Source organism: Anneissia japonica, unplaced genomic scaffold (assembly GCF_011630105.1).
Source record: "Anneissia japonica isolate Jap-2015-1 unplaced genomic scaffold, ASM1163010v1 scaffold2168_len159805_cov203, whole genome shotgun sequence".
In the NCBI taxonomy this organism is placed as follows: Eukaryota; Metazoa; Echinodermata; class Crinoidea; order Comatulida; family Comatulidae; genus Anneissia; species Anneissia japonica.
In genome coordinates, this window is record NW_022696706.1 from 41107 (window position 1) to 65661 (window position 24555).

The following is a 24555-nucleotide window of genomic DNA, read 5'->3' on the forward strand; positions in this document are numbered from 1 at the left end:
TATTTAATTAATTTTTGCTGGTCGTCACATATCATTTATTTGCAAAAATAATAGGAGCTACTTAAGGATTGCCTAATTAAAGAATGCTTGCCATCGAGGGGCTCTCTCTGTCTATCGGCGAGGATTAAAGAACTGCTTAAAAATACCGGTAGTAAATTATTACAGTATTATTTTATAATATGAAATTGGATATAAAGTAGTGAAATCATAAAAAAAAATCTATAGTTACATGAAATTCGACTGCTAAAAAGATTAAATGAAATTAAACTATACAGGAGGCCGCTAACTGTATTATACAATATTATACACAGGAACGCACATCACGTTAGATCGACACAGAACGCGCATCGCGTATGACACAAAATGGCTTCTAAATTCTCAATGTCGCAACTCTTTCTATCTATGGCTCTGTACTTATAGCCAGAGCCGTAGATAGAGAGAGTTTGGCCAACTCGGTTTCAATCACGTGACTTACACCGGCCATGTTGTCACCAAAACAAAACAACGCGATAGGGTAGGAAGTTAGCAGTTATTATAGATGATTAATGCTATATAATGTGAAATACCATTATGTTGGTTTTGGGGTTGCTGCAATCGATCCAACAAAGAAACAAAAATGTATTAATTTCCTTAAATTCAAAAAGGAGGAGGATTTGGGATTTTATTTTAACTTTGCATGGCGATCGAAAAATCTCGCTATCCACGTCACGTAGTAAATTATAAGGCATGTACCGCCCGCCCCACTTCGCGGTAATAATATATCCACCTACGACTACTAGGCCTAGACACATGGCCGGCGGAACCGGGGGGGTGGGGTGGGGCCGCCCCCCCCCCACTTTTTGGCAACAAATATATTATGTCTGGAGATTTTTGCATGATCGGAAAGAAATGCAAGAAAAGAAAGAAGGAAGGAGGAGAAGGATGGGAAAAGAATGTTTATCCAGTCCCAGACCGAGTTACATTTTCTCGCAATTCACATTGGCGGATCTGGGGTAGGAGGGTCATGGGTCCTGACCCTTCCCTTGGGCAACAAAAAAAGGGAAAAAAAGAATTCTAGACCTACCTTTTCAGGACCCGTGAGCTGTTTTTTTTTTTTGTTTTTTTTTTGTTTTTTTTTTGTTTTTTTTTTGTTTTTTTTTTTGTTTTTTTTTGTTTTTTTTTTTTATGTTACTATAAGAAAATTTGAATTTTGAAGAACATAAACGTCATTAAAACACACTTCAAATGTCGGGAAAGCTCATTCATCTAGGAATAAAAATTTTCTCGGGGGAGAACCCCCAGACCACCATTTCTTTTTGGGATTTATCGATTCGTGGAAAAAAGAATACGCATGTAACTACTCATTTATTTATGTATGTATACACACATAAATAAAAAATAAGAAAATTTTACCTGACCGTCTTCAAGAGGGGAAAACCTTGAATTTTGAAGGACTTAAAAAGTCATTTAAAAGACATTTCCGAAGTCAGGAAAGCTTATATCCCGCATTCTAGAAATCGAAATTTTCCCGGGGAACCCGGAACCCATTTTTGTGGGGGGGGGGGGGGTCATCGATTCATTGAATCATTTTCAAGAGGGGGAAATCTTGAATTTTGAAGAAGTTTAAAGTAATTAAAAGACATTTCAGAAGTCGGGAAAGCCCATTTCCCGCCTTCTAGGAATCAAATTTTTTTTCGGGGGAACCCCGACACCTTTTTCTTTGGGGTTCATTGATTCATTGAATTATTTTCAAGAGGTGAAAAACCTTTAATTTTTTGAAGAAATTAAAAGTAATTAAAAGACACCTCAGAAGTCGGGAAAGCTCATTTCCCGTCTTCTGGAATCAAAATTTTCCCGGGGGAGAACCTCCGGACCCCCTTTCTATTTGGGATTTATCGATTTATGAAAATAAATTATATGCAACTACTCAATATTTTTTATATGTATGTATACACACATAAGGCCTATTTACTGTAATAACAAGTGGAAAAAATTACCTGACCGTTTTCAAGAGAGGAAACCTTTAATTTTGAAGAACTTAAAAGTAATTAAGACACCTGTCGGAAATATTTCCCGCCATTTAGGAATCAAAATTTTCCCGGGGGAAAACCCCCGGAACCCCCTTGTCTTTGGAGCTTATCGATTAATTGAAAAAAGAATACGTATATATGCAACTACTAATTTTTTTGTTATGTATGTATACACACACAACCGGCCAATTTACTGTAATAAGAATGAGAAAGTTTACCTGACCGTTTTCAGGAGGGGGAAAACCTCGAATTTTGGAGAACAAAGTCATTAGACACCTAGCTAAAACCTACTACTTGATAAGTTGGGAAAGCTCATTTCCCACCATTTAATCAACACTTTCCCGGGAAGAACCCGAACCTCCATTTTCTTTTTGAGTTCATTGATTCATTATAATAATTTTCAAGAGGGGAAAGCCTTGAATTTTGAAGAACTTGGAGGTAATTAAAAGACACTTCAGAAGTCGGAAAAGCTCATTTCCTGCCTTCTAGGAATCAAAATTTTCCCGGGGAGGACCCCCGAACCCCCCTTTCTTTTTGGGATTTATGGATTCATGAAAAAAAAATCGTATGCAACTACTCAATTTTGTTTATGTATGTATCATAGCCGTCGGAAGCATTTTGCAAGTGTGTCCGGCCATTTTAATAAGAGTGGGCATGGATGGGTGGTAGGGTGCAACACATTTATTTTTTCACCATAGTTGAAAAAATAGCTCCTCAGCCGGGAAATAGCACATGCATAATTTTAGAAAAATTAATGTCTTCACTTTTAATTTAAGGGTTACAATTTTTTATATTGCAAGTAGGCCTAATCAGGGCCAGCTTGGCCATTATACCTTTGCCAAAATGTTATAATAGTTATTTATATTATACCTCTAAACAATTTCAAAATCAATCTTCAATATTGAAATTAAGGATTGAAATGTACACGGCAATACAATAAATTGTGTTATAGGCCTATATTACTTACACGTAGATATATTAGCCAATGCACTGTTTTGTGTATAGCGTCTTTTTCTATTGAATGACGATAAATGTTAGTGGCAATGTCAGTAATATTTTAATGGAAAGACAAGTGGATGTCTGGCTACTAAGAAATGTTTAATTAAGAATAAATAAGAGCATGCAGTGACTGTACAACCATTTTAAAACATTTAATGTATTATTTTTTAATTTACATCTAAATAGAGAAATCTGAAGACCACATTTAGTACCCATGAGTTCCATGTGTCCCGTAGAGTCTCGCAATGGGGTCTCCTAGAAACTGGCAGGAAGAACTCCAGCATATTTTTCCCCGAAATAAACCATCTCCCGCAAATTCATGATGATATTTGCATGCTTTAACAAGTTTTGAAACTGTAATGTCAATTGTCTGCGCAGCAGTTAGTACCAATCATTATTGGTTATCACCATGCACAGCAAAATTTGGTTGTGATAAGAAAATTCATTTAAACAGATCTCCCGGATGTGGATTCTTCCAAATTGGGACTGAATTCGATACCAAAAGACCACCATGCACAGGACTACAGGGAAATAGTTTTAGCATTAATAATAATAATAACATCTTACAGTAACTGTAGGCCCTACACCCATTCACACATCTTACATTTACTATATCATTTCTTAATTCCCCTCTAAATAGAGATATTAGAGACTACTTTTAAAGCCGGTCTTTAATTATATTGATTCAAATTAGAGACCAAAGCTGCTAAGGACCACTAAAATCCCTGGTCCCAAAAAGGATTTTTAATTGGTGGTATGGAGGGAGACCTGTGATAGGATAGAGAAAAAGTGGTCAGCCCAAAGCCGGCGCGGCTCCGACGGCCCTGTGTACACATAAGGCCTATCTGCTGTAATAACAATGGAAAAAATTTAACTGACCGTTTTCAAGAGGGGAAAACGTTGAATTTTGAAGAACTTAAATTAAAGTCGCTAAAAGATACTTCAGAAGTCGGGAAGGCTCATTTCCCACCATTTAGAAATCAGCATTTCCCCGGGGAGAACATGAACCTCCCTTTTCTCTTTGGGTTCATTCATCATAATAATTTTCAAAAGGGAATACCTTGAATTTTGAAGAACTTAAAAGTAAATAAAAGACACCTCAGAAGTCGGGAAAACTCATTTCCCGCCTTCTATGAATCAAAATAATACAGTAATAATGATAATATTATAACTCACTAATATTATAAACAGAAGTGTGGAGAATGCTACTATTTTACTTACAAGGCCTAGCTTCTTGATTATGAATGGTTAGGCATTGTTGTACAAAAATTTCTCTCAATGCAATAATTCTTCAACTTTGATTTATTGTTTAGATTACAATTTAGGCCTAGGCTATTTGTTGGTTTGAAGATGACCAGCATATTTTATTTCATAAATTAAAGTTTACGAAGTCATAGGCCTAGAGGCCTAGATACAATTAGAAAACTTTCATGTTATTAATATTTTTATCATTCATTTACAGGCGAAATTAACATATTATCGCCGACGATTCACACTCTGTCTGCACAACCAACCTTTCTCCTCTGCAGTGTTGACTTAGGACCTCATGCTATATACAGTAGGCTGCTAGCAGATAGGCCTAGATGATAGACTTTCAAAACAAAAAGATAATCGTAACGAAAAAATAAATAAAATAAAGAATCGTCCTCACTTTATCTTCTCGAAATAATACAGCACGTCACTGATTAATTAATTCCAAAGTTAGGTAAATATGATTATACAGTATATGATATTTACAAATATATGTTAAAATCCCATAATTGAATTGTCCTCATGAACAAAATAATGAAAGAAAGTTTATGCAGCATCATCAGTGTTTTATAAAATGTTATAAAGCTATACGCGCGCACGCTGTTTGGTGGCAACATGGCGCCCATGCGCCAAGTTGGCCAAACTCTCTCTATCTACGGCTCTGTACTTAGCAACAGAAGGGCGCCCTGTACGTTGGGCACGAAGTATAGGAAACTTGCATGGTTAAAAAGAAGGGCGCCGCCTACGTTGGGCACGACTTCCGCCTCATTTTTACAATGCGAGAACTCCATCTTGTATTTCTAGTATCTTTGGTGGTGACGAAAAAATGAGGAATTTTTTTTGCACACGAATCTAAAAAAATCAAGCCAACAACCGAGCGTCCGAGAGAAATTATATTGGCGCTGGGGAAGATACAGTGATGACGTCACTATTGACTTACAATCCGTTATATTTCTGGCCTTTGTGTTGGATACCTTACAGTCGAGAATAGGGTCAATCAGCTTAAGCTTGCTCTCCATTCCTTAAAATAATGTGCTCAAATTTTCAAAAGGTGTCAAGTGTACATAACCACTATAGGCATACCAGGAGTGCTATATTTAATTTTATTTATTAGGCCTAGTTTATTAAGTTAAATTACATTTATTTTGTTGCTTTGACCATTTAGGAATTAGTTTTAGATTAGTTCTAAACGAATTCTTCCATGCTTTGAAGGAACGTAATTAAGTTCTACTGCAGCCTACTTAAAAAACTTTACCGTTGTTGAAATTTCATTCATGCCTTTGACGTGTGTATTGATTTCCCAGAGTTCTTTTTCCCCTTTTTGTATGGACTCATTGAAAATAACCGAAACGTCCACTGATTAACCTCAGATAAAAAAATATAATACATACTCCAAGTACTGAAATACACGTCATCGTGCTGAGATTCAATATGTCGACATTAATTATGTCTTCATCTCAGAATGATGACAATTATACTTTTGAATACCAACAAAATGGCGTGTATTTCAATATTTTGGAGTACAGTATTACTTCATTGAAAATAAGTTTCTCAGCTTTATGGGTTGTCCATGACATCCTTTCTTCATTTTCCTTTCTTATTCAATTATCCAAGTCTTCTTCTTTTTTTAATGTAATTGTACTGCCTTCCCACCCCCGCCCCCCCCTTTTTTTTTATGTCAATTGAAATTGTAATGTGATGCTGCATAAACAAAAAAAAATAACAACCGAAGAGTATAATAGATAGAATATAAGAAGATAAGAATACAGCAATACATAAATGACGCGACGATAAAAATACGCAGCCGCACAAAGCATGCATCGCTTACACGCACACGTTGTGTCCAATATACGTCACTAGTAACCATGGTTCTACCGAAGAATAAACACAGCCTTTTATTTAATGTTTATACTTTTGTTCTGATCCAATTTCGTACATAAAATGTAGTCAAGGCCTAGCCTAAGCGTTAAATTATGTAAATATGGTAATGTACAAATATCACCCTCTCGGCTGTTTCTAACTATACCTAGCCGAGAGTTGATTTATTTTTAAACCGACTTTCCAAATTTTATTTAATAACCAAACAGGCTCTCCTTACAAATTGTTACTTAGTGTTTATCTCAGAAAGAAATATCTAGTTACGGATAGGCCTATATTATGGCTTATGGATTTATACAGTTTCCACCAGGTTGTGGTTACTATTTGTGCTACGAAGTACGGTAGTATTTAAGGCTTTGAAGATATCAACAGACATACCTCTTCTAGTTTTTCTTCGGCGAAGAAATTTAGGCAACCAATGGAATTTGATACCACACAATGTCGGCATGGTTAAATTAAATTCTATTGACGTTGAACAAAGATAGAATTTGCAGACGACTAGATAAGCCAAGTTGCTGGCTCGAGTAACACCATAAGGCAAAGGATGATATTACTCTCACTTCGCAAAAAGGTGTTCACACAGTCGAAACTGCACAGCAAACTGAAGTTAGCAGATTGCTGCGTATGCGCGAGCGCCGCGGCTGTCCAGAGATTCGGGCTATTATTATGACGTCATTAGACAAAGAGGGCCTACTCTTGCCGCCGCCAATCAAGTTTGTCAATGCTAGAATAGTATCGCATTACGTCACTACTTTCATAAAGAAATGGGGGTCAAGTCTTAAAGTTTTTTACTTATTTTGACCTCCTTCCACACTTCCTATAACTATATTTTCACTTGTACTTACACCGATTTTGTTATCTTTGTACTATTATTATATTGTTATCACCTTAATATTGTTATGTTAATTTGAAGTGTTGGAGAAAATCATTAAACAAACAAATAATGTTTTATATCTATATATTTATATATAATATAAATCATCAAAGGTACATATACAGTGTTTAAATAAGGACATGATGGAACATCGTAGGCTACCCTGTAGCTTTTCAACGAATAAAGTCCTATAAAAGTCATTGTGTAATAAAATGCCTCAGACGGGATTCGAACCTGCGACCTCTCGCTGACAAGGCGAACGTCATAACCACTAGACCACAAAGGCTTCATGGTAGAACAGGTCCAAATAACCGTCGGGAACATTGTACTACACAATGCTATGCCTCAAAGAGGGCGTTCGGCCAGATAAATCTGGCAATATGGCTAGAAATACTGTTGTATATTATATATGATATTGAATGGACCGTTAACACTGTTGAATAAATATAATATAAATCATCAAAGGTACATATACTGTGTTTAAATAAGGACATGATGGAACATCGTAGGCTACCCTGTAGCTTTTCAACGAATAAAGTCCTATAAAAGTCATTGTGTAATAAAATGCCTCCGACGGGATTCGAACCTGCGACATCAATACAATTTAAAAAATAAAAAATAAAAGAATAAAAAGTACAAAAGACCTAATAAAAATGAGATAACAATAAAATAAACTAAAAAAAGCTTATAAAAATGTAATAACAGAAATAGTAATAATAATAATAATAATAATAATTAGTAATAATAATTTCAAAATAATGTCGGCATAATTTATACAAAATCTTCTTGTAGTGGATGAAGTTGGGGTTTATAATTGTTTCTATTTGTGCCAATTCCAGAAATCTAAAGGTGCTCTAAAATCCACACTTTAGCCCCAACCATGGTGGGTTGAGTTAGGGTGTGGAATCTATCTCGAACCAGCCACTTGGCAGTTATAATTAGTGTCTCCATCCTAGACTTGTCAACACCGTTACCATCGGTGAATGCTGTTTGGTGCTCGCAAAACCAGTCAGTGTATTAGTTAATTAGTGAAGTGATTTAAGAGTGCAAGTAAAATTTGAAAACATTTCGATTGCTAAAACTGTTTGTGGGATGCTGCAAGTAGCAACTTCCTCAGTACTGGCAATGCCAAGGTTTGAAATTGGGTGAGTGTTGGTGATGTTACTACTGTACTTGTAATGGTAACCTGTTCCACGTAGATATTTTGTGCGCACAAAGAAGGAATATCTATAGTTGTCGACTCTTGTTTGTAGGTAGGTGTGGGTAGTTCTCAACTGTCTCTTCCTTCCCCACCCCACCGAATCCCCCACCTCTACTTTTTTAAACAGATCTTGGCCCATGTCCCTGACAAATGACAATAAAACATGCATCTGTATCTTTATCCCTATCTATTTTGTATACATTCATCCCAATTCCCCAACTCAGAAAGCAATACCCCAGACAGAACCAATTATTATTAATAGGAATTATGTTTTGACCTACCTGTGCTATCGTACTTAATACTCACTACGTACACAAAATATTTGCGGTGCTAACTTTTGAAGTCGGTCTGATGAAATTGACTATGGAGTTGTTTTTAAAATAGGGTCTACACAATGCAGTAATGAATAGGGCCTACTAGAATTACAATTAAGACATTAATAAACACCCTCAAGTTTGACTTCTGTAGCCAACAAAGAAATTTATTCTAAAAATAACAGGACAATACTGTATAAGATTTGCTCCCGGTGTACATATCAATCACCCAGCAAGCTGCAGGGTATAATATTTGAAGACCATAATAATAAAAAAAGACCCGTCACATGCTACACAGATTCAAACATACTGTGAGAAAACTGCCCTCTACAGTTTAGCACAATCTTGATAATCACATAATACCATCAATATGAAATAGAGATGGTTCAATATATATATATACATAAATAAATTTCACACTACAGTATTCCAAATTAAAGATAAACTACGAACAAACACCATTTAATAATTATACAGTAATAAACAAACTTCAAATTGGGGAGAGATAAAAGAAAAATGGTCTTATTGAAATATCCAGCAATTAAAATGTACAACTTAACATTAATTAGTATTAAGTTTTAAACTGTTTTCATCTTTTTCATTTAATTGCAAATATTGTACAATTTAGCAGCAATCTAAATAATAAAGATAGAAAGAACTCATATCATTATTTATTATAAACTACAACACATTTTACAAATGATATAAATACTAGAATACTAAAATCAAATCAAAGTTTTGATTTTCTTTTTGAAACACACAAAAAACAGAATATTATTGAATAACCATTTTTTAAAGCAATATGTGAAGTAATGAATTACACAGCATTGGACCTAAATTAAGCAATTAATGAAAAATGTAACAAACAATTTGATAACATTTATGACTAACACCATACTTATACCTCTGGCCAATAGTAAACAATTTAGACATTTTGAATTAGATACAATGAGCCAGTTATGAGAATGTTTACATGTTAATGGTCATCTGGATCAATGCATTCTCACAATTACTTGACCATCATGGACTGCAACTTTAAAATAAGAGTATTGTAAAATATGAATTATTGTAAAATGATAATGTTCAACAGTAATAATAGTAGTAGGAACAATAATAAATTATAACACTAGTAGTAGTAATATAATAATAAAAATAAGAAAATAAAATTGAATACCTTTAAAATAAAGTACTGTAGTACTCTATTTTAATCAATAATTATTTATCAATTATAAATATTTAAATATTTTCTAATAGATGTAAGTAAAACACATTTTATTCTACAGTTTACTATTTTTAAGTTTTCTTTCACTCAAATGTGCAGTCTTCATATAAGTAAATGTATAAATGAAGTAATTGTATTTTTACAAAATACATAAATGAGGCTTTTGATAATTCAAGCCTGATTTACATAAAAACGCTACACATGCTAACTATATTTTGCAAATTCTACACTGCAATAACATGCTCCACATAGGGAACCACATTAACTTGCCAAATCAGTCAAGAACAATTTTTAACCAATTATCAAATGAAATCAGCTGATCCGATCTGCTTTGGAATTTACTCTCGGTGATCATACTCAATGCCATGGCGAATTTAAATACAGGTTACCAGAGGCAGATCGAGAATTTTTCAAATGGGGGAGGGGGGCCCCCACAACATTTTCAGCAAAAGTGAGTAGTGCTAATTTCAATACATGACATTGATATGCATTGAAATTTATAAAAATTAAAATTTAGTGGCAAAATGAAGTTTCTCTGTTTAATATATCTGGTAGTGTAGAACATTGAGTGACAGCAAGGTTTGGCTTTTTTTTATTGTCTTATCCCTTACTAATAAAGCTATAAGCTTGATAATGTTGATCAATTTTATTTATTAATGTCCACCACAGTGACAGAAACATCCATGTGACCAACAAAATTTGCCACCTGATATTATAATATCAAAACTTCTATGAAATTGCTACCAACTGTCCAGATTTGGTAGCAATATTATGGAAACCCATACTTGATTCATTTTACAGTAGCACACTTCAAAGGATCTTGTCAGCGACAACAAACAAAAAGTAGACAACTACATAGATTAATACTACCAATGTAAAACATAAAAAGATAGGAGTGCTGGTAATAATCACTTTAGTAGTTTGTATCTGGCATAAGTTAAATCCTATAAAAATTCCAGGTGGAACAATGTTGCAACTCCATGGCTTTAGAGGGCACCATGTCATAAAATCAGCATAACTGCAAAGATCTTTCAAATTGGTTTGTTTCAAAAAATTACTGTATCCAGGTGTAACAATCGCACATATCATTTTTGGTTATTACAATTCAGGCGCAACCCAATGGTCAACCTGTGCTGACATCTGTCAAACGACACATTTGTTCCAAGATGTATCAGTCCTCTTTAGTTAATCAGTGTGATCATCCCAGACTCAGACCAAGCAGCCCAAAACAAATATTTATACCATAACCTATGATCGAAACATACCATTTAGACGAAAGTGCATATTATGTCAAATTACTGCAACTCTAACCTGTGGCAGGAATGTCCACAGATCTATGGCATGTCTGAGTGTTTCCAATTTTCTACTTTACATTCCAAAGTTATCAACCACTGTTCTTGTTCATTCCAATTTACTGCGTTCAATATTCGTGACAATCTCTTCATCAGAATCATCAAATACAGCCAAAGCACTAAAAGAGAAAAAAAAATGCAAGTTAGTTATTTAAATAACCAATTAATAAACTAATTAATCAATCAAGATCAGATGTTCAACTTTATTTTAACACAGGGCCCAAGTCTCCCTAAGTCGCAGAAGGCTTCAAGCAAGCAAAAATGTCGGGAAAATAACCAATGTCCTGTATTACTTAAAAATAACTAATGTCCCGTACCATGAAATAACTAATGTCCTGTAACTTAAAATAACCAATGTCCTGTAACTTAAAATAACCCATGTCCTGTAACTTAAAATAACCCATGTCCTGTAACTTAAAATAACCCATGTCCTGTGATTTGAAATAACCAATGTCCTGTAACTTAAAATAACCCATGTCCTGTAACTTAAAATAACCAATGTCCTGTAACTAAAATAATCCATGACAAGTAATTTAAAATAACCCATGACCTGTAACTTAAAATAACCCATTTTCTGTAACTTAAATAACCAATGTCCTGTAACATAAAATAAATAACGTCCTGCAATTTAAAATAACTAATGTCCTGTAACTTTAAATAACCAATGTCCTGTAACTTAAAATAACCTATGTGCTGTAACTTAAAAATAACCTATGTCATTTAACTTAAAATAACCCATGTCCTGTAACTTAAAATAACTTATGCCCTGTAACTTAAAATAACCAATGTCCTGTAACTTAAAATAAATAATGTACTGTAAGTTAAAATAACTAATGTCCTGTAACTTAAAATAACCCATGTCCTGTAACTTAAAATAACCTATTTGCTGTAATTTAAAATAACCCATGTCCTGTAACTTCAAATAATCCATGACAAGTAATTTAAAATAACCCATGACCTGTAACTTAAAATAACCCATGTCCTGTAACTTAAAATAACCAATGTCCTGTAACTTAAAATAACCAATGTCCTGTAACTTAAAATAACCAATGTCCTGTAACTTAAAATAAAACATGTACTGTAACTTTAAAATAACCCATGTACTGTAACTTAAAATAACCCATGTCCTATAACTAAAATTAACCAATGTCCTGTAACTTAAAATAACCCATGTCCTGTAACTTAAAATAACCCATGTCCTGTAACTTCAAATGACCCATGTCATTCATGTTTTTACTGTATTATCTACTGTCTCAAAATAAATCCCGAAGGTATCACCAGGCACAGAAAAATAAAATTAAATGTGTTTAGAAACCTTGTTTAAACAGATCTGCCGGAAGTGTCTAGTGGTGAGTAAATTACGAGTCATGGGCAGGGGGAAAGAAAAAGTTGGGCCTCTTGAATATAGTGCTTTCACTCACTAAGTGACCATGGTAGGTAATCTCCCTAGAGGTAACTAATATTTCCACACACATTTTGAATTTGAATATTTGCATGCAAATTTATCATTAGGTCTATGCATAAAACCTAATTTTCTTACATACAATTAATGAGTGTGCATATTTACATGCTAATTCATGAATGTACTAAAATGTTCAAAATAAAGCTTTGCCAATATAAATATGCATTACTAATCATTCAATGAATCATTTTTTTAGAGCAGATCCAAAAGAAAAAAGAGAAGAAAAGAAAGTCAAGAAAGAGGAAAGTACAATATCACAGTCCTACTCCAAAACAAACTAATTTTCAATTTAAATTTCATGTTCCAGTATCTATGGTCCCAAGCATTTCTAAACAAAAAAGTGTCACTCGGTACCACAAGTTATGCTACTCTCTGAAATAAGAAAATAAGATTAGGCCAATTTGAATCAAATGACCATCGTTCTTTATGGTGTAATCGATAGTAGGCCTTTATCATCAAAACATGAAAATTATTAGTAGGCCTATATAAATTGTTTTAATCGATTTTAACATGTTTTGTATAATGTTTCTATATTTAATAATAGCCCTACTAAGACGGGTAATCATTAAATTCTTTATTTATAGATGTTTCAGGCCGGAGGTGGATTCTGGGGTGGGTGGAATGCACCAGCCGAGGCACAATGGATTATTGAAAATTTAAAAAAATTTACTGTATTGTTAAAGATGTATTGTCCCTTGCTAATGTCAAAAAATCATTAAAAAATAATTTTGAAATAAACTTGCTCATATTACAATAGCATACAAATTATTAAATTCTGCATAGAAAAATTATTGAATTTAAAAAATGTTTACCCTGATGAAGTGGCCATGTGCATAGCTCAGAGTCATAGCAATTTTGGGATATCGTACGAACAAGAAATGTGGAGAAAGAAAGAATAAAAAAAAAGATGATGATCCAGTACAATAACAATAGGTGATCTGCTCGAGAAGCGGATCACCAATAATAAAAAAATTCCAGTGACTGGAAGTGTTTCTATCATTTTTTGCTGTAAACTGATGGGTAGACATTTTTTAAATACACAAATTTCTATGTTCAAGTTGATGTTATTTCAAAATAGGCAAGTTAATTTCAAAAAATATTTTTACATTTTTGTTGGGTAGCAGACCTTGGCCTCTCCGGGGTTTATATGGGTTTGGAAATGGGTGTTAGCCCCAAAATTTAATTTGAATTCTATATTGGCTTGACACACCCTCTACAAAACCAAACCTGAAATTATTTGAAATTTACTTACATATCTGCTACATGAGCTGGAATATTATTAATTTATTCAGGTACAATATAAAAATATACAATATTAATTATCTTAATTATTTATAATGTTCTTGCATATCTGCAACAAACCTTGGAATATTCTATATCTTAATTATCTTAATTATTCTTAATTATTTGAAATTTACTTACATATCTGCTACAAACCATGGAATATTTAATATCTTAATTATCTTAATTATTTGAAATGTCCTTACATATCTTCTACAGACCCTGAAATATTTAATATCTTAATTATCTTAATTATTTGAAATTTACTTACATATCTGCTACAGACCCTGGAATATTTAATATCTTAATTATTTTAATTATTTGAAATGTACTTACATATCTTCTACAGACTATGAAATATGTAATATAATTATCTGAAATGTACTTCTGCTACAGACCCAGGAATATTTAATATCTTAATTATATAAAATGTACTTACGTAACTGCTAAAGACCATAAAATATTTATTATCTTAATTATTCTAATTATTTGAAATGTACTTACGTATCTGCTACAGACGCTGGAATATTATCTTCAACCCACTTCAGGTCATCTTCAACCTTTGTGGAAACTGAATTATCAGGGCGGTTGACATTTCGCATCTTCATCCCCTCTGAAAATGAAGAAAATATATTTTCCCAATCAAGATTCATACCCAAGACATTCTGATTACTCTTAAGATACTCTTTCAGCTGTGGAGGTGTTTCTCCATACAAATCTTACCATTTTATGAAAAATATTTTAATTTAAATGAGACAAGGCTAGAAAATAATATAAAATAAGATTACGTTCTTTATGTTTAATCAATATAAATTTAGCTTGCTTGCTGTGTTTAACAACTGATCAATTTTAATCAACTACTTTTTCACACTGCTGCATGAATGTTCTGTGGCAAAACAACTTGAATTTTTCACTTTTGGAGAAAAAATAGAGTTAAAGTTTGCATATTTGCAACTTGGCAATTGTAATAAATTAACATTCCTTTCCTTATTGTAACATATTTATTACATAACATTCTAAAATTGTATTTATTTGACCAAACAAACAGTGTAAATCATATTGGTAATTATAGGAACATAAGAAACCTGGAAGGTTCTAGATGTTGAAGTACTAAAAGCAATTGCTTATTGGATAATATGATGTAATGTGACCAATGAGGAACTTAGGCAATATAGAATGCTCTTGAGCTTGGTATTTCAAAGGAGCTCCTTTTTGAAACACATGTTCATGTGAATATTGTTTTGTTATTTTGATACTGGATTCTTGTTGGAGTTCACACAGAATAAAAGTTTATTTGAGAGTTGTGTTACAACAATTGTGAGCTGTGTTGATATTTTATATGTCAAAGAGAGATTCCTAGTCACTTTCTTACCGCTTGGAAATAGGTCAAGTAGGAATTCATGACAGCAATAAATTGTCATAATCTTTTGAAATTTTGCAGGATTGTATAATTTTAGACATGGTGATTAAATGTAAAATTTTTATTACAACCATTTGTTTATTGCAAAGTTACTAGCAATATTCACAGATACATTGTTTTGCCTCAAAAACATTTCAGGCTCGGTATTGTTTTTTAAGTGTGTCATATTTTTTGGAATTTATCACGTTTGCAGCAATCACATGCATTTCTAGCTTGTTCATATGTCTCTGTTAAGATTATTGATATGAAAACACCAATAACCAGTTGTTTTGCCTTGCAAAAATCAATCGGCTCTAAACAATTTTTGAATACTGTTCCGATACAAAACAACATATCTACATCGCAGATACATTGTTTTGCCCCGTAATCTTGCAGTTACATTATTTTACGACGGAAAATAACTAGATTTTAAGATTTGTGCTTAAAGATAGGTGGTGCTATCTCCGAAACAACTGATTTTCAATGCCTGCTCTTATATATAACGTGGCATTCAAGGCTTGCTCTTACATATAACATGGTTTCACTGCCTGCTCTTACATGCAGCATGGCTTTCAATACCTGCCCTTACATATAGGGTGGCTTTCAATGCATGCTCTTTCATATAGCGTGGCTTTCAATGCCTGCTCTTACAACATATAGGGTGGCTTTCAATGCCTGCTATTACATATAGAGTGGCTTTCAATGCCTGCTCTTGCATGCAGCATGGCTTTCAACAACTGCTCTTACATAATAGGGTGGCTTTCAATGCCTGCTCTTACATATATGCGGCTTTCAATGCCTGCTCTTACAACATATAGGGTGGCTTTCAGTGCCTGCTATTACATATAACGTGGCTTTCAATGCCTGCCCTTACATATAGGCTGGATTTTAATGCCTGGTTTTGATTGTCTATATAACAAGTTCTCGTAATCTCAAAAGCTCTGATGAGGGCAGTATAATAAAGGCAGTGAAGTATATTGGCCCTAATGGCCGCTCATACAAAAAAGATCTATTAATCAATCAATCCGCAGGGTACTCCAAGAGGTCCTCATCAGAGCTTAAAAAGCATTGTTGCTGGTCATGATGCATGTAGGAATGACTTGGACTGTGCCTACCTGCTATTGGATTTTTTTTTTTTTTTTTTTTTTTTTACTTTTCTTGATTATTATATGGTGACCTTTGTTCTTGGATTGTTTGTTACTAAATTTTTATAGTAAATTTGTTTGTTCAGGTTTCTGTTTTTCTCAATGGTTTCCACCACTGTCAGTGGTTAATGTTTCTGTCCACTCAACCTGTGCTGTCCATTGCTTGGCTCACTGTTATGTGTTTCTAGCCTAGCCTATTTGGTAAATTGCTTTTTCATTTCTTTGTTCTCAGCTGATTGAGATAAATATCCTAAATTTGGTAGCATAATGATGTATGGTCTCTTGCTAGAATATTTCATAACACTTGAAAAAGTGTCATAGGCCTACAGGAGTTCTTTGGGGACATAAGGCTGCAAATCTGCCTTTTATTTTCTGGTTGTTACTGCTCCACCTATTCCTAATAATTAATTCCAGAGAATTCTTTTTTGCACATTTTCCATTTTTTTCCTTCAATTAATTGCCAAAGCAGTACCCTGGCTTATACATTTCCCTCAGAAACCATTTGTTCCTGAAATAGATCTCTCTGGATTGTCCAATTTTACTGTTTTCTTTGTCCGACGCTCATTTCACCTGATCTCAAATTGTTACCTATTTTTTTTTATTTATATATTTATTTCCCCCTTATACCCATTGGAAATATGTGGGGTTCTTACCAAGGTGACTTCCAGTCATTTTAACCTGCCTTGGATAGATATTTACGAAGGGAAATAAAGAAGAAACAATGACTCTACAACATGAATCTCAAACAGGCCCATGCAAATTATACCTTTGACACTCTTGGATCAACTTTAAAAAACAACAATGCTAAAGTTGTGAGTCATGGCAAAGACAAAGCTGATATTCTTACTGCTCGGTTCCTTAGTGTTTTTAACAGATGAACCAGAGGGGATACTTCTTCACTGGTAATTAGCCCTTACCTCATTATCAAGTATTCGCGCATCACGTCCGAAGGAGAGATAAACTTCTTTGAAACCTGAATTCGACAAAGATTCATGAACCCGACGGTATCCCCCAGTGGTTGTTGAAAATTGGAGCTTCCGAACTTGCTAAACTTTTACAAGGCCTCTTTTAAACATCCATCAATATTGGAGAAATTCCACAAGACTTGAAGAATGCAATCATTGTTTCAGTCTTCAAAAAAGGAAGCAGGACCGTAGCTGCTAATTACAGGCCAATATCTCTTACCTCGGTGGTGTGTTAAACTCAGCTCACCCAGTGTTCTCCCAAAGCTGTTTTACAGTAGCTGTTTTTACCCCGTAAAAAAAACTAATCAACCAGTAAAAATTGAGTTGGTAGAATAAAAAAAAGCACTTATCAGCACTAGGTAGTCTAAGCTGGCCTCCTTTCTATAAACGAACATCATTCCAGTCCAAGTCTAGGATATGATAATATGTATTGTTGTTTTTTTTAAGCCATTGAACTTCAGTACCTCATGTTGCACATGCTTAGCTGGCTCTATGTGGACAAGGTTACCAGTAAAAAATTTCCATTGGAAGAACACTAGCTGCTAACCATACCTGATATTAGTGGGGAATTGGACAAAAGCAACCTTGTAGATGTAGCAGTGCTTGATTTTTCCAAAGCATTTGATAAGGTCTCTCATTTCGCCCTCATCGCAGTCATATAAAAATTAGAATACTATGGTGTAAGTGGGAAATAGCCACGTAGGTTAATAATTTCCTTTCCAGTAGAAGCCAACTAGTTGCCATAAATGGCCAGTCATCTGATTCAGCAAGAGTAATATCCTGTTTGCCTCAATGTACGATCCCTGGGCCACTCTGGTTCCTACTTTATACAACAACAATGTTGCCTAACAGACCAGGCGTGTTTGTTGTACACCCCCAACAGTCTCTTCTTTTCCTTTACCTCAGAGTACAAATCTCAAACACACTCAGCTGAGACACCCATATCCAAGCCATTATCAACAAGGCTCAGAGAATCCAAAATGTCATCAGGAGAAATCTCTGAAGATGTGAAGGTAACTGCTTACAAGAGTGCAGTCCGAGCTCTTCTAGAGTATGCTTCAAGTGTATAGGATTCTTCCATTATAAAAAATATTAAGTCATTAGAGCATGTGCAGCGCCAAGTAACTTGTTTTTATAAAAAGAATACTCCAAAGAAGAAGGTACAGTTACCTGCATCCTTGACGAATTGAAATGGAACTCATTAGAAACCAGAAGACATCAAAAACTTGGGATGCTTTACAAGATGCAAAATGGGCTTGTCGATATCCATTTCACCAGTATGTCCATCCACACACTAATTTATCCAGGGGACAGAATCAGAAATTCAGGCAAAGGCACAAATCAAGAGTGTTCAAAGACCCATTCTTTGCCTCCACCATAAAAGACTGGAATGCACTTCCAGAAAGCATAGTAAGCAGTGTCAGCATTGAAAGCATTGTCTAGTCTTGGAAAACACAAGCTTTATTTAAGGACTTAGCTCATCCACGTTAGGTTGATGTATCAAAAAATATTTTGCTGACTAAATTATTTTTTTATTACTTTTTTATGAGCCTCATGTTTACTGCCACAGAAAATCATGCTTTGAAAAAAAAATTATTAAAAGTTTTTCTTGGCAGTAAACACACTAACTATTCAATGTGTGTGCATTCACACACTAACTACTTAATGTGTGTGCATTCACTTTGCAACAAGTGAACGCACACACTAACTATTTAATGCACACACTAACTATTTAATGTGTGTGCATTCACTTTGCAACAAGTGAATGCACACACTAACTACTTAATGTGTGTGCATTCACTTTGCAACAAGTGAATGCACACACTAAGTATTCAATGTGTGTGCATTCACTTTGCAACAAGTGAATGCACACACTAACTACTTAATGTGTGTGCATTCACATTGCAACATGTGAATGCACACACTAACTATTTAATGCACACACTAACTATTTAATGTGTGTGCATTCACTTTGCAACAAGTGAACACACACACTAAGTACTTAATGTGTGTGCATCCACTTTGCAACATGTGAATGCACACACTAACTATTTAATGCACACACTAACTACTTAATGTGTGTGCATTCACTTTGCAACAAGTGAATGCACACACTAAGTACTTAATGTGTGTGCATTCACTTTGCAACATGTGAATGTACACACTAACTATTTAATGCACACACTAATTATTTAATGTGTGTGCATTCGCTTTGCAACAAGGGAACGCACACACTAAGTACTTAATGTGTGTGCATTCACTTTGCAACATGTGAATGTACACACTAACTATTTAATGTGTGTGCATTCACTTTGCAACAAGCGAATGCACACACTAACTACTTAATGTGTGTACATTCACTTTGCAACAAGTGAATGCACACACTAACTATTGAATGTGTGTGCATTCACTTTGCAACAAGCGAATGCACACACTAACTATTTAATGTGTGTGCATTCACATGGCAACATGTGAATGCACACACATTCACGTTCATCTGGTCGGTGAACTTGTAAACACAAGTTGTGAACTCGAGTAGAATTTTCTTCCTCTATTTGCACAAGTAGTGTTGAAAATGGCGGATGAAACACAAACAAGCAGATGTATTTATTGCAATTTGTTTAAGCAATATTATTTCAGATTTAATAAAAAAAAAAGAGTTTCTTGTATGTTTTATTTGCAACCTCATGATTTGCACTGTAAAACGTTCTGAATACACTTTACAGAGCCTAGGCCAAGGAGCACATCCACGTGAGGGCACTTGTCAAAATCCCGAATAGGAAAACAAAATGCCATTTTAGTGTTCGTCAAATGAATGCACTCTTCTCGTTTTCTTGCATGTTACAAGTTGTGAGATCAGTTTTCAAAAGTTCTAGTGAACACAGCATAAGTATTCAATGCATGTGCATTCACTTTGCAACAAGTGAATGCACACTGAAGTTTGTACCTATTTTTGTCAGTTTATTTTTCACAACTGATGCTTCAATTTCTATAGTTTATTACGGATTCTAGGAACTTCAATCAAGATCAATCAACAGGATTTATAAACCACCAATATCCACAGCTGAATACACTGAAGCTGGCATTCTACCAATTGTAAGCATTTAAAAAAAAAATTTAATAACTTCCTTGGGGTCAAATTGACTGGGGCAGAGTTGACTTCTTTGGACCGAGTTGACATGGTGCATGTTTAGTTTAAATTTAAAATTTAGAATTTAAAAAAAAAGTTTACATAAAACTAACCAAACGATTCTGGAATCATTGGCTCCTTTGACTCCTCATCCTCTACAGCATCAGTGAGGGCCGAGTATGCATAGCGTTGGTTGTTAGCAGTAGGACGCCAGAGAATAATGATCACCACAAGGACGATGTAGAAGAGAATATGCCAGTAAGCATCGTCTAACCAAATCTCGTTCCATTTCTACAGAAATTTCAGAAAAGTCAGGTCAAATAGGTTTTACTTCATTCAATATTCACATGTAAACTGATATTTGCTTTCATCGATGATTATAAAGTGAAAAGATACATATTTAGACTAAAACATTAATTGAAGTTGGAGTGGCAAAAGATCATCACTGGAAATAAATTAAGCATCAGACATATTCTATTTTAAACTGCTCTGACTCATACCTACACATATATAAGCAAATCGCATTGTAAACTTCTCTTTTCATACCTACACATTATAAGCAAATCACATTGTAAACTGTTCTGACTCATCATGTACAAGCAAATACCATTGTAAACTGCTGACTCATACCCACACATATATAGCAAATCACATTGTAAACTGCTCTGACTCATACCTACACATACTGTATATAAGCAAATCACATTGTAAACTGCTCTGACTCATACCTACACATACTGTATATAAGCAAATCACATTGTAAACTTTATATAAGCAAATCACATTGTAAACTGCCCTGACATACCTACACATACTGTGTATAAGCAAATCACATTGTAAACTTTATATAAGCAAATCACATTGTAAACTGCTCTGACTCATACCTACACATATAAAGCAAATCACATTGTAAACTGCTCTGACTCATACCTACACATATAAAGCAAATCACATTGTAAACTGTTCTGACTCGTACCCACACATACTGTATATAAGCAAATCACATTGTAAACTGCTCTGACTCATACCTACACATATATAAGCAAATCACATTGTAAACTGCTCTGACTCATACTTACACATATAAAGCAAATCACATTGTAAACTGCTCTGACTCATACCTACACATATAAAGCAAATCACATTGTAAACTGCTCTGACTTATACCTACACATATATAAGTAAATCACATTATAAACTGCTCTGACTCATACCTACACATATAAAGCAAATCACATTGTAAACTGCTCTGACTCATACCTACACATATAAAGCAAATCACATTGTAAACTGCTCTGACTCATACCTACACATATATAAGCAAATCACATTGTAAACTGCTCTGACTCATACCTACACATATAAAGCAAATCACATTGTAAACTGCTCTGACTCATACCTACACATATAAAGCAAATCACATTGTAAACTGCTCTGACTCATACCTACACATATATAAGTAAATCACATTATAAACTGCTCTGACTCATACCTACACATACTGTATATAAGCAAATCACATTGTAAACTGTTCTGACTCATACCTACACATATAAAGCAAATCACATTGTAAACTGCTCTGACTCATACCTACACATATATAAGCAAATCACATTGTAAACTGCTCTGACTCATACCTACACATATAAAGCAAATCACATTGTAAACTGCTCTGACTCATACCTACACATATATAAGCAAATCACATTGTAAACTGCTCTGACTCATACCTACACATATATAAGCAAATCACAATGTAAACTGCTCTGACTCATACCTACACATACTGTATATAAGCAAATCACATTGTAAACTGCTCTGACTCATACCTACACATATATAAGCAAATCACATTGTAAGCTGCTCTGACTCATACCTACACATATATAAGCAAATCACATTGTAAACTGCTCTGACTCATACCTACACATATAAAGCAAATCACATTGTAAACTGCTCTGACTCATACCTACACATATATAAGTAAATCACATTGTAAACTGCTCTGACTCATACCTACACATATATAAGTAAATCACATTGTAAACTGCTCTGACTCATACCTACACATACTGTACATAAGCAAATCACACTGTAAACTGCTCTGACTCATACCTACACATATATAAGCAAATCACAATGTAAACTGCTCTGACTCATACCTACACATATATAAGCAAATCACATTGTAAACTGCTCTGACTCATACCTACACACATATAAGCAAATCACATTGTAAACTGCTCTGACTCATACCTACACATATAAGCAAATCACAATGTAAACTGCTCTGACTCATACCTACACATATAAGCAAATCACAATGTAAACTGCTCTGACTCATACCTACACATATTTAAGCAAATCGCATTGTAAACTGTTCTGTTACATAAAATACCATGGACAGAGCCAAAAGGTCTGTCAGATATGCTATATGTTCTGTCAGATATGCTTTCACACTTTTGATGAATTTAGAGCACTATAGCCAAAAAAAAAAGAAAATCTTTGTGTTTCCCAAGCCTAACCAACCCAAAATCTTGAAAATCTATCTTTTTTTTTTTTTTTGTCAAGAAACATATACAGGTATACTTTTTCCTCAACCAAGATTGTAACACATTGTTTCATACAGATATGTCAGAAACAAGCAACATTATCAGACAAAGTTTGACCAACATTTGTTTGTGTGCCCTGACTTGTAAAAGCATTAGGTATAGAAATTGAGTTAAAAATTGTCTAGTACTTACACTTACACACAGAGCTAATTTGTGTTGTTTTGTAGACCATGCTATGAAAATCACGGCGGCAATGATGCAGAAGATGAGTGCATTTGTAAAATGGCGGTACAACCAAAGCTTGACAACGTTGCGACGTAGTCTCAAAGTTCTTGTTGTGTCAACCAAATTGGTAAATATGTGGACTCACTGTTAAGGTTGACAATTCCTTTATATGGATCATCAAATGTATATATAACTTGGATGTAACATAAAAAAGATAATGGTAATAGACTACCAGACTGGTACACTATTTGTGACAATATTGAAATATGCTATGATTGACACAGAACCAAAACTAAGCTTGTGGAGCAACTTTCTAAATTAAAAAGAAACAATAGGCATTAACATGCCACTGGCTTTTATAGAGCTGATACAGCTGTGAATAAAAGCTGGGAGTGGGGGTGACAGATTGAAGTAGAAACTGGTAGCGAAATTTTTACAGACCTCTAAATGTGGCAAAGACAAGCCAAACCAGTCACTCATTGGAAAAATCAATTTTTAATTATCAATACAGGGTTTAACAGTACAATGAGAGCTATAAAATGGTAAAAAATCATTTAAATCCGACACTTTGTTATGAAGTTTGAACATATAGCTGTTTAAAGAACAATATTTGAGAAATCAGCCTTCAAAATTTACGATTTTTGGCATTTCTTAGGCAGAAACCATCACCAAATCGTTAAAAATTGTTGTTTTAACATTAAAAATGAAGAAAATAACACCATAGCATGATGTATATATATATATAAACGTTAGTTTTGGTGCAATAAAATAGATTTCCAAAATTTTGACATTCTAGCATGTTTTGGCCATTATCTCCAAAACAGGATTTGCGACGAGTAACTGGTTTGGCTTGTCTTTGCAACAAATACAACCCGTTTTTTTATTAAAGTTCAATGATCACTAATTCTAATTCACAGTTTTAAAAGCAAACTTGGATAGTAAGATACACTTCTACTTGGGATAAAGGTGATAGCAGTATACCTCCATATCAGAGCTATTAGGTAGTTTTTGCTGCACGACTGTAGTAGTAGAAACTTCCTACAGCTGCAATCAGTCCTTCATTTGAGGCCATTTTCTCTTGTCACTCGCGAGCATCCTTAGCTCCCCTAGTAAGTGTGCTTATAATGTATTGTAATTTCCAAATCCATTCAATTCAACAAGTTTCCAAGTACTGGAGTTAAACAGGCTTATAGCTAATCTTTTCAATTAAAACATTCTCAAAAGGATATCCAGTAACAAATGACTGCATCCAAAACTGCAAGAGGAATGCTAGCCACTAGCTGCTGTTGTACACTC

General features: G+C 34.2%; 1 protein-coding gene across 1 annotated transcript in view; it reads right to left on the reverse strand.

Annotated features, from left to right (window-relative positions):
* Window positions 1–8672: 8672 nt before the first annotated feature.
* The window catches only part of LOC117102141 (transmembrane protein 87A-like), a gene marked incomplete in the record, with an annotated part of 48612 nt that continues 32729 nt past the window's right edge, over window positions 8673–24555 (reverse strand). The window contains 5 exon segments of the mRNA XM_033242344.1: window positions 8673–11219; window positions 14348–14456; window positions 20596–20773; window positions 23227–23394; window positions 24489–24555. Of these exon segments, the coding sequence (XP_033098235.1) occupies window positions 11150–11219; window positions 14348–14456; window positions 20596–20773; window positions 23227–23394; window positions 24489–24555 (592 nt within the window).